This window comes from Lasioglossum baleicum, chromosome 4 (assembly GCF_051020765.1).
Source record: "Lasioglossum baleicum chromosome 4, iyLasBale1, whole genome shotgun sequence".
NCBI classification, from domain to species: Eukaryota; Metazoa; Arthropoda; class Insecta; order Hymenoptera; family Halictidae; genus Lasioglossum; species Lasioglossum baleicum.
Window position 1 is genome coordinate 9,286,803 of NC_134932.1, and position 12,277 is coordinate 9,299,079.

The following is a 12,277-nucleotide window of genomic DNA, read 5'->3' on the forward strand; positions in this document are numbered from 1 at the left end:
GTGTTTGCCGTGTTTGCCGTGCCCGCGGCCGGCCAGGTGAAATGGAAAACGGCGGACTCTCTCATCTGCGAGTCGTATCGTTTACGTAGCTAGCCGTTAATTTCTTGCCGGCCAGACGGTGTCCGGTTACGTGCTGCTCGGTCTCGATATATTCCGCGCGACACGTTCCCCCGATTACGTTTCCCTCCGCAGATTCTTGTCGCAATGCTGTGTCGGTGCAACCGAAACAACTTTGGAGCACGCTCTCCCAAAGAAATTGTTAGCCACTTACCGAGAAATGTCGGGTGTCTCGTTGGCTCCCCTCCATCCCGTTGCAATCCATGTCAATGCAAAATGAAACCTGCGCTTCCTACGATTCGGGACTCGAGGATAGCTGAAATCATGAATTTTTGTTATTCGTCTCTATACATATTTGGAGATCACAAGTTTTAAAAATCTGTTAACATTTTTAGACTCGGAAACAGAACTCCCACGTTTGGGAGTTTGTCAGAATCTGTATTTTCGTTACATAGGTCTCACGCGCTCGCAAATGCCAGGGATCCATAAAATCGGCGAGTTCGCGTAACGCGTGACGCAACCGTATCAGAAAGCGAATGAGATTTCTTTGTTACATCTGCGGCGCTCGATGTTTCGTAAAAAGCACATTGGACCGTTCGGTGCGATGCTCGAACGATACCGTATAAATTTCCATCGGGGATATTGCAACAGCAGCGAATAAACACGTGTAAACCAATCTTACCGATCCTTGGCACAGAAACAATTCGGAATATCGCGAGAAGCCGCGTTATCGAGCATCGAGAACGAGTGTTTCGGTGTTGCGTAAGGAACGACGCGAGGCTGATGCCTCGATTATGCGTCTGGATCGACCCGAGTGTCGATTCCCTATTCGACAGGCGAGGTAAACAACCTACTCGCGCTCGATCGACGAGCTCGAAACCTAAAAGTTTCGAACGATTACAGATTCGCCTTTGTTTCCTTTCTCTTTCTGATGGGACGAAAAATTGAATAGTATGTTCTGAAACCTCAATATTCCGAAATAAGTGACGAAATTCGAAGTGGCTCATGAATTTTTCCACTTCATAGACGTTGCTTGGGAGAAACGAATAATAAAAAAAAAAGCAACGAACCCGCTGGCGCATGAGAAGCCGAGGCGTCCTCTCTTCTCATTGTCGGGAGAGCAAGGATGCGAGGTGGAGAGAGGAAGCGCGAAAGGACACGATGGAAAGGAGGAAGGGAGGAAGGGAGCAAGGGAGAAAGGACAAAACATAGTGGAGGCAGAATACAGTTATCCCGCGGTCGCGTCGAGTTGTTGCGACGGTCACGTCGCCCGCTCTTCTTTTCATCTTTCCTGCTATTATCTCGAGCCTCGCTCGCGCTTTAATTAGCCCCGTTCGAACGAGTCTCGCGCTGAGAAAAATCCCTCGACGAAAATCCAAAGCCGATTGTCGGCGGCGCCGTGAGAAGAACATGGAGCTTCTTGCTTGAATCGCGAAGCTCCGTACTCCTGACTCTAGCTAGAGCACAGAATACATCATCTTACTATTCGTTGTTGAAAATATCCAACGAAGAATATTCAATGAAATTTGTTCTTACGATCTTTGGATTTAATGGGTATTGTCTTTTTGTGTTCGACGAGTATTGATAGCATCAATTTAACCCGAATTGTTGAACCATACAGAAACTATTAGAAACCAGTCTCAAGGAGAAAATTCAATATACTAAAAAGAAGCGTTTTCAAAAGTATGATTACAAGGATTAAAGCAACTTCGGAGAGATGATTTTATGAGGAGCACACGATACCCGGAGCAGTAAAGGTCGCGTCACGGTTTAAAGACCGGTCGAACCATGGTAAGGTGAGGCGAGGTGAGGCGAGGCGAGGCAAGACACGGGTCGAGTCGGATTGTATCGAATCGTCGCTCGCACTTTCTTCGGAGCCCTTCGGTGTCGATTCGGCGACAATGCTCGGACAATCCTCGAATCGTCCCACACGTAGCCGCGCGACTGCACACAATCGGTATACATACACACATGTATACCGCAAGCTCCAGAGACACGACTTCGCTCGGTTCACTTTTGCTGGTTAACGGTAAGTCCGTCAAGAGTCAGTGAGTCAACGAGCGAACGGTCCCCACGCACTCGGCCGATCGCTCGAGAATCGATCTTCTTACGAGCATCCGTGCTCGCCAACCGATACTCGTCTTTCCCTTCCACTCCATCTCTCTCTTTCCGTCCTCGACTTTTTCCCTTTTTCTCTGTTTCTCCGGCAGATCTACGCCGCGCAGAGAGTTCCCTCGATCCTTATCTCACTTCCAGTCCACGTACACTTACCCGGTGACGCAATTCTTACGTGACCGAGCTCGCTCTCCTCGTTACCTTTATCTCCCGCAGCCTCGGTCTGCGAATCTTCTCTTTTCGACATTCTTTTACCTTCTTCCACAGAGATCTTCGCTGATATGTTCGCGGTCGAGCGGCAACCTTGCGCTATATCGCGGCAGGTTCAAGTGCGTCGGGGCGAATTCGATCGGGAATCCTGATCCTGATTCTACGGAGGATTCGAATCCGATGTTGAAGATGAAAGGCGAGAGAAAATTTCGGTGAGGAAATTCATCTTTCGATGTTTCGCTGAAGGGTTGTGTCGCACGCACGCAGGGAGGGCACAGATGAAAAAGAAACATGTTTCAGAAGCTACTCGACCGTTTTCCTGGTTGGCCGAGGATAATTACGAGGGAAGGGAAAAAGGAAAAAGAATCCATTCGACCCGGGTCTAGACCCCATGGTCGAGACAGAGACTCCCTGGAGTACCTGGACGGAGAAAAAAAGCCGGCCTTGAAACCTTTGATTTCCGGGATATAAATTGCCTGGCTGTTTCTCGATGGTCCAGCGAACATATGCTCCGTCCAGATGGGTGATCGCACACACTCGAAGCGTACCTTTTTTAACCCACGCGGTCGAACGACGAAACATCCTCGCGTCTGCTACTAAAATTTCCATCGGCGACCGATCGAATCGCGAACTGTTTCAGATCTGTCGTATTTTAAAGAAAACATTTGAATGAATTCATGAAAATATATGTTTAATGCTGTCTTAAAGCACTTTATTCAGTCGGCCCCTCCGCAAACGATTGAGACTTACACAGATGGCAGTAAAACAGAAAATGCACAGTCAGTGGCGGCAGCTTATTACTGCCCACAACTAGATATGAGATGTTTAGATGTGGTTAGCTCGCACACAGATTCCAACTTTCTCATTCTCACAGATTCGCAAAGTGTAGTAAAAGCTTTACAAATACCTTTGTTCAATTCCGAATGTAACAAACTGCTCATAGAAACGAAGGACAAATATTGTAATTGTATATCCAGCAGTGGTAATGCAAAATTTGTCAAATTTTGAAAACGCTGACTCGTTAGACAAAGAAGATACAGAATCAGGAACCCTATCGAATGTTAAAATACCGTTCACCGATTTTTTTAGCGATTTCAGATATCGAATGAGAATGTCAACGAACGATAAAATTAAGACTGGAACCTTATACAAAGGTATATATTTTTTCCAACATTTCTTTAACGATTCAAGAATACCTTGGTTTTCGGGTCTCAAACTACCTAGAGACTTTGTTACATTCGTCAACAGAAGCCGTTCGAATCATTATAATTTAAATGCCTCACTGGCGACAGTACGCTTCCTTTCAGATATTTCCTGTGAATGCGGAGCGGAGGCTCAAGACCTCAATCTATTCTCTGGCAAGCTTTTGGGAAGCTGGAGCAATTAATTTACTACAGGTTGTGTGAAAAGAAATTTGTTCAAAAATAGCAATTGTTTGGAATTATAGAAAAAAACTAAAAGTTGCATTTTACAACTTTTTTGTGTGAGCCTATATTGAAAATTTAAAAAGTACGTTTTGTAAAATCGGTTGCTGCGGGAAAAACGACAGGCATTGAAAGATGTAAGAATTCTTCGATATAAGCCGAAAATCGTGAAAATCTGCAATATTTACCATCTTTGAACGTTTGTACGAATTTTGACGAAATTTTCAGAATATGTTTAAATCACACAGATCTACAAAACGTATTTTTTAAATTTTCAATATAGGCCCACATAAAAAAGTTGTAAAATGTAACCTTTAGTATCTTTTTCTACAATTCCGATCATTTGCTATTTTTGAAAAAATTTCTTTTCGCATCCCGTAGTAAACTAATTGCGCTAGCTTCCCAAAAAAGTTCAAATCGTATAGTACAATATTAAAAAAGTTATCGTCTTTTTTAGAGCGTCCGAATATTAATTCGAGTAACTGTATGTTTAATATTATTCAATGATATAATTTTCATTATTTGTAACAACTTGTTGCCACCTTTCAAATAACCTGTCAATTTCTGTTTCCTAATGACTCACTAGCGACATGTGTTTTTGATTTAGCAGCAAAATTACCTGCTTGTTACAAATACGACAGAACTTTCCCTCCAACCTAATCACAACACTACAACGATTCTTACACAGTGGCAATCGATCGGTCACCGCCGTATACTTGACATAAGCCTACAGCGTAGACCGTGCACACCGTGAGCTGCGACCGGTATGCAAAGTCAAGGCGGGATCGTCGACTCGACGTTCCCAGGATCCCATCGGCTAATGAATCGGAGATTGAAGAGTGCCAGGGACGAACGGACCGTCGCGTCGGACAGACGGTAATGAGATTACAAAGGTGTTCGGGACACGTCGGAGACGCGGCCGGGAGTAATTAAACCCGAGCCGTTCCATTAACGAGTCGCTTAACGACGCGCTCCAAGCGTGCTCGATCGTGGAACAAAATCTCTACAGTCTCAATTCATAAACTAATAAGAACCAGTGGCGTGGATAACTAGCGAGTAAATATAACAAACAGTTGACTCGAAGAAAGTTCGCGAAGTTCTTGTTTTTATCAAACTGGATACTGGAGAGGAGAGGAAGCGGATTCGCGGCGAGGCGTGTCGATTACCGTAGGCAAATCGCATGACAGAGCGACGCCATTGAGGAGAACCGGCGCGACGGACCTTGACAGTGTCGGGGACTCGTTGACGGTACCAGCGGTGTCAGTGAACCTGCCTCCGCAGGACGACAAACGAGCGGCAACGATCAAGGATACGCATTCTGTGCCGGCATCGCCGTGTCTCTCTTTTTCTCGGAGGCCTACCCGCGGCTCCTCTCTCGATTTTATCCCGCTCCATTTTGCGGTTCCACTTGTTACGTCAACGCGACGGCCATTCGATATTAGGCGGCGAAGAAAGTATTCGCGGTCTCCGTCCTCTTGCGGTCGTCGGTTGAACAGTACTTTTCGAATCACTTGTACGCTTTCAGTTCCAATCTATCTATTGAAAATAAAAAAGCCTTCGGACAGTAACCACGTTAATAGTTCATTAACGCGCGACAACCATATCGTGTCGTGCTCAAAACGCAATAAAGACGTCGTTATTAATATTATTAGAGCACGCGCGATCGACGAAGCACAGGGGGCAGAGGGTGTAGCGGTTCTAAATTGCCAAGACTATTAGCAGGATCCGCGATGCAATTGTGCTATCTATTCCGGGAGAGCCCTAGTAATTACGTTTTCGTAGTAAAATATGATCGTCGCAATTTACCATCTAATGGGACAAATGACAGCGCCGGCATCCACGGTGCATTAACCGCTAATTATTATGCCCAGGCGTTATATCCGCGATAAGTGCTTCGCGGTTGATTGCATCTCCGGCGAAAATGTGCGAGGACGAGTATTCCTTCGAATATGGAATGCGCGAATAGGTTCGCTTCTGGAAGATCATTCCGCGATAATGGTATACTTTCTCGTCGAATCGAATAGATTCGATATCGATTTTACGCCCTGACTGAACTTTCGAATTCTTCGACTTCTCTCCAATAAATTCGATCGAATCGTAGGAAAGCAACACTCGCGACAAGGCAAGGCGATCCTTTTTCGTTCAACGCGAAGTACCCTTTTTCGAATTTGACATTCGAACGAGGTACCCGTCGAGAAACAGTTATGCCACCGTCGTAAAAAAATCGTGTTCGTCGAGGAACGAAGACCGACCAGGCAGTGCAATACAAGCTAATTACTCCGCTTGAATCGACTCGGACGACTCTGTGAGTCCGTGGAAAGGGTTCGGTGGTTCAGCTGTTGACGGGTAAAGTCGTCGTTTCCCGATTCAGCACACTCCGTTGTCTGCAAGATGGTCCCATCGTGGTCGTTGTCGTCTCGCTGTAACCCCTGTAAACGCGACCGTCGTTAAAGGCACAATAATCGACTTAATCCTTTGGCCCCTCCCCTCTTAACTGCTCGTTTACCGTCGATGACAGCGCAGCTTGGAAAATCTGGTCGTTTAACTTTTAGAAGACGCCATAAACCCTTTCGCTTGCACGGAAATAAAATTTACACCACTCCTCGCAGTTCACGAGCAAGACCTTCCCTGTCGTTGGAGATAGTTGCATTTTTTTTAGAGACTAGAGGTCAATATTTCACGTGTATTTAAATTTGAGATCACGGTTTTGGACGTGTATTGAGGATACACGTATTCGCGTGTACTAATTATTGCGTGTCCCACCAGATTTCGACATCTTGATTTTCTCGCTATTGTTACTCGTAGCAAAAAATGTTTCTTGAATGGTATTGAGTGTAGCATATTTTGATGTTATTAGTTTTTTCGTGATTGGACGCGTAAAGGTCATATAAAGGTCAACTTTGTTTTTTTAAATGGAATGAGGTATTTTTTTAATACATCAATCGATGCAGCTGGACATTCGTTATAAAATAGTACTAACCTATGTATGTCAAAAAGTTAATATGTAGTTCAGGAGATATTTCAATTTAAATAACTCTAAAATACCATCTAAAATACACACCGTTAGTGTTTACTTACTAGTGAAACGTCTTAGTACACACACGACAGTAATGGTATTTTAGAGTTATTTAAATTGAAATCGTTTGCTCGTAGATATTTACGGGGACGATCCTCCATCAAGTACAAGTTGTAATGTAAAGAATGGTTTCGACGTAAGGGACAAAGATCGCGATGGTGCACCAAAAGAATTTGAAGATACAGATTTGCGAGCATTACTTGATGAAAATTCACTTAAAACACTTGAAGAATCAATTGAATTAAGAATTTACTTTTCGTTTGTTTTTCTAAATAAAGAGCTTTTTCCAACAAAAAAGGGCGGATACTTATTTCCATACCCAATAGTATCCGGACTTCTGCACGGATTATATTGATTACACGTGTACACGAAAGATTGTTTAAAAGTCTTGTCCGCAAAAAAGAAAGGAAACGGTAGCGATTATTCTAGAGAAGAGCCGGAGATCCACAGGGGTTCGAGTACGCATCGATCCGATCCACGCCCCGTTAATCGGCTAGCCCATTAACGAAGCTCCGAAATGGGTCGCGATCTGGCTGGTAATTATTCCCGCTACCGTAGACAACTCGTTATCGTAAATAGAGAATCTATTCCGGCGTATCCTGTTCGTCAATCGGAATGCGTCTAGGAATATCGGTCGAGGCAACCGAGCACGCCTCGACGTTCAACGCTCGAGAGCAATCAATTTTCGAGACTTGAACGTCCGCAGAGGCGCGATCTTCTTCGCGATAGCGTACCAACCAGGTTCAAAAGTATCGAAATTTTTGATTCGGCATCGCCATTAATTCAACTCCTTGACGTCAGTCGGTTAACTCGAGTACGCTTTTCGACGCGTTCCATTAACCTCTGTTAACCGATTCATCTTCTTCTTATATCGTTCGACTGGAAACCGAGCCTCGGACCGCCATGGATTCTGATCGCACTGTCCTACAACTGCAAGCTTCTTCTTCGTGACAGAAATTTTTTGCGCACAGTCCCAAAGAGACGTGGAAAAAAGTGACTCCGCTTATGGATATTTAACTTTTGGTTACCGCGCCGCGAAAAAACGTGTCCTCTGTAATAAGCTTTAATCTGACGGGCAGAAAAAGCATAGGAAAAACCGTCCACCGGCAACGAAAGTCGGAGGAAATAACAGTGCAGAAAAAAGATTTGACTCCACGTGCAGTGAGGAGGGTTAGCTCGAGCCGGCAATTCGTCGAGGGTAGTTTACGACGAACCTGAAGGGTTGAGCCCGAGAGATTACCCTTTTAAATCCGAAACCCTATCCACTTTTCGGTTCCTCATTTTTTTTTTTTAAGCTCGAGGATTAGCAGGAATCCCTAAGACCGTCAATATTTTCCATAAACATTTGAGAAACCGACGGCTCGCTCATCCGCACGTTGTTCGTAAATATTATTGCGGGGCGGAGGATTTCCGAACACGAGGAGGCTCAACTTCGATTAGTACACGATACGGCGTCAAAAACTTTGTTGAGCCTTCAATACAGAGGCTAAACTGAAAGTGAAACAAATTTTCATGTAACGCGATGAATAAATTGTTTAGAACTACATTTACTGCAACATGCAATACATACAGTAAGGAGCATAACTGATTCCACACACTTTAAATCAGAATAACTCAAACGACTTCAATTTCTCTGAAAGGCTAGAAGAATTAGTTTAATAAATGACGGCTAATAAATAAGTTGAAAAAATGCATTTGGTCGGAATTGTGAAAAACAATACTAAACATTGATGTTTAAAACTTTTTTAGCTGGCCCAATAACGAAAATTTAAAAAATGTGTTTTGTCAACTGGTATAAATTATATACGCTCTGAAAATTTCATTGATATTAGTTAATTGGTTTGCGAATTATAAACGATCAAAAGTGGTAAAAAGGCCGAAAATCTTGAAAAATTGCAATTTTCACCACTTTTGATCGTTTATAATTCGCAAACCAATTAACTAATTTCAATGAAATTTTCAGAGCGTATATAACTTATACCAGTTGACCAGACACATCGCATTTGAATTTTTGTTATTGGCCCAGCTAAAAAAGTTGTAAAAATCAATTTTGCTATTGTTTTTCACAATTCCGTCCAAATACATTTTTTCAACATATTTCTTACAGAACATTTACTAAACTAATTCTTCTAGCCTTACAGAGAAATTGAAGTCGTTTTATGCATTCATAAAAAAGTTGTTCTGATCTAAAGTGTGTGGAATCAGTTATGCTCCTTACTGTATGTGACTGATAAACTCATTTTTTTTTATTTTGACTTAGGCCACTTTCCTAATTATAGGCACTATTTAGTTCTATCTAGGATTTCGATACAGGATTCAACTTCCCGAGGAAAAAGTTTTCCACATTTTAAAAAAGCATTCGTGGGAAAGGCAGAGCATTCGAAATGGTCTGTTGACCTACTAAGAAATTTCAGCAAAAAGTTGTGTTCGCGTGTGCACGATTGCAAAAACTCGCAAGTAAAAAATGTTTATAAAAATCGGCTTAGCGGTCTTCGGCCTAAAGAGTGCAATAAACTGCTGAAAGTGCGAATAGAAGGGTGGTTGGGTCCTTCGAAAGGAAAATTCGAGGAGTTTTGAAAAGAAAAGAGGTAAAGAACCGAACAGCAAGTCCGTGTGGACGTGCAATAAACTCGCCGGCATTACGGCGACGTTTCTTTTCGGCCGCCGTTTGGCCACGTGAAAACGCCATAAAAATCCTCATAAAAAAGGGTTCCGGCCAGGATTTTCTAGCGACCGGGGAAACATTGTCGAAAAAGCCGCCGATACCGTTACGGACAGTAGGAAAGGCTTAAAAAATGATGGTAACCTTTAGGGTTCGTCTCGTCACGCCAGGCCACGCCGGTACATGCTGGGCTTCCAGCAAAAATGCCCGTTTATGGCAGCCCGCACCGTGCACCACACTACCGGATTATCGTGGGTTCGTCACTAACACGACAGGTATGCGACTACCTGAAAGAAATACCCAAGAATTAGAACGATCGTTATTTACTGCCCATTACCCTCTCCCTGTTCTTTTCTACCCCTCTATTCTCACATCTTGCTACCCGAAACAGATGAAATCGTCATGTAATAAATTTTCTCGTTTCGCATTATATTCGTCTGCTGTTACCACCCGAACGACCTTATTGTTTCTCGCAGTCCATTGCTGCAAACAATTCTAATAAAAATAGGCGTGGCGACAAGAATCCTAAAATATTGTAAGCATCGCGTCTTTTCAAACAGGTAACAAGCTTTTGAATTATTTTTCGGGCATCCGGTTTTCTAGAAAACATTACACTTTAGTGGGTTAATTCACAGTTGGCTATTAATCGATTAAAATTTTAATCATGATTTATTGACTAATGTGTACGATTAAAAAAAGAAACCATGATTCAATCGATTGATGAAGTTAATTGTCCATCGTCAATCGTTGATTAAAAAAAGAAATCATCGAAAAAACAAAAGCACGTAAACAGAGTTTATATTATAGGCCAAATGACAATACACCTAAACTACGTTTACATTTTTGTCAATATTCATGTATAGTTTTGATTCCGTATTTCATTTCAGCAGTTACTCATTAATCAATTATCCGATTGACGATTACAATTGAAAGGATTAACGACTAAAGTAGAAATTTAGTCGTTAACCGCAATTAACGACTAACCTAGGAGATTAATTGTTAATTGCGATTAACGATTGAAGTAGAAATTTAGTCGTCAATCGTTGATTAAATTTTTGCCCAACTCTGGTTATGTCGTTTAAAATAACTTGGAAGAAAACGATTGACGGCGCAACTTTCTAAACAAATGACAATTTTTTTTTGGTTTTTTTCACGAAACGTCGTAGACGGAATAAAATGTTTGACCCGTCCCGTAACCGATGACGAGCATTGCTGTAATTTCATTAAGTTGGAGAACAAAAGGGTCCGGACAATGATGGGCCGTGCGACTTTCCTCGATTACGCGATAATTCATCGGTCTCTCCGGTTTCACGTTGGTTTCCGTGGTATCCGACTCCGGTAGAAATGAAATCTCGAAGCAGCCGAGGAGTTTCTCGAGCGGCGTTCTCTTCCGGTCTCGAAGTTCTATCGGCTAACAAATATTTGCGGCTACAAAGGAGTCATCCGATATTTTAGCTCGCTGCACGTCGAACACGTTAGATGCCCCGCTGACCCTTGTGTTGCCGAGGCAAACGGGACAACGGGCAGCAGCTTTTACGATCGCTTTTTCGAGGAGAACACGTAGAGAAATCGTTGAAATAATTTTGTAGAATTTAATTTATTATCTGAATGGGCAGAAAAAAGATGATCACTTGGTACGGGCCTAGCGACGTATGTCCCTTTAAATTTCCCGTCTCATCAACATTTCGAATTAATCGCGGAAGTCGAGGACTTAACATACATATTTTGCAACGATTTAATTACTGCATCCGGCAATAGAAAATTCGAAAGACCGAGATTCACACGGTCGCCGAGCATGGTTGAAATTTCTGAAAGGTGTTTCCCGATCAAAATTCAATCGATTCCTTTTCGAGAAGAAGCAACTTCCTTCCTGCGGCCGCAGTTTCGTTCTTTGTCCTAGGGTAATGGAAAAGAAAAGGCGCAGGTGAGAGGGGGCAGGAGGGGATCGGGGTCTAGATCTATTTTTCGGTCCCCTCGCTCGAGATCCTAGTGGGTCCTGGCATTAGAGGCTATCCATCCATCCATCCATCCATCCATCCGTTGGTAGGTCGGTCCATCGCATAGGAGAGCGTGGGAGTGAGGGACAGGTGGCTCGAGATATCCTGCCGTATCCTGCGCCGTTCAGTAGCACCTTACTGTATATTCGATATTTCTGTTCCATATATCGTGGGCACACCTTGTGGGAAAGCTTGTCCATGGATCGATCTCGACCGTCCCAGGAAAAAGGGACCGCGATCGGTTTCCGAAAAACGCCTACTATCCTCGCCCGTCTCTCGAGGATCGGTTTCATCCGAGGAACAAACTCACGCCGATCGACAATCAATTTTCACGTTTCTTTATTTTCACCAATTATTTACGTTCCTTTTTTATCACCAATTATTTGACACAATTATCGGTGTGTTTATGGAAAAGAAGTCCGACCTCTGCTGGAACGATGTCAGAAATACGGCTCGTTCGTGCACTCGCTATGTCGAGACCGATAGAAAATGAAAAGTGCTGTTACTTTCCTCCGATGCTCGAAGATTTTGAAGCTTCGATTTCGGCAACTTCGAAGGTGATGAGAATCGAAGTTTCGAAGCTTCAAAATTCGAACCTCTGTAGTAAATTATTAGAGGATTGAAAGAAACGGAGTTTCCAAACTTTGAACTTCGAAATTTCGCTGCGAAGTTATATTACAGTTACAGACACTCTTTTCACACAAAAATACGCCACCACAGCTAAAAGATTGATTAA

General features: G+C 43.1%; 1 protein-coding gene across 2 annotated transcripts in view; it reads right to left on the reverse strand.

Moving 5' to 3' along the window:
- The window catches only part of LOC143207993 (uncharacterized), a 64,198-nt gene that overhangs the window by 21,726 nt on the left and 30,195 nt on the right, over positions 1 to 12,277 (reverse strand). For both annotated transcript variants that reach the window (XM_076421976.1, XM_076421975.1), the window contains exon 3: positions 272 to 373. In XM_076421976.1, coding sequence (XP_076278091.1) covers positions 272 to 373 — 102 coding nt within the window. The remainder of the gene's footprint in view (positions 1 to 271; positions 374 to 12,277) is intronic.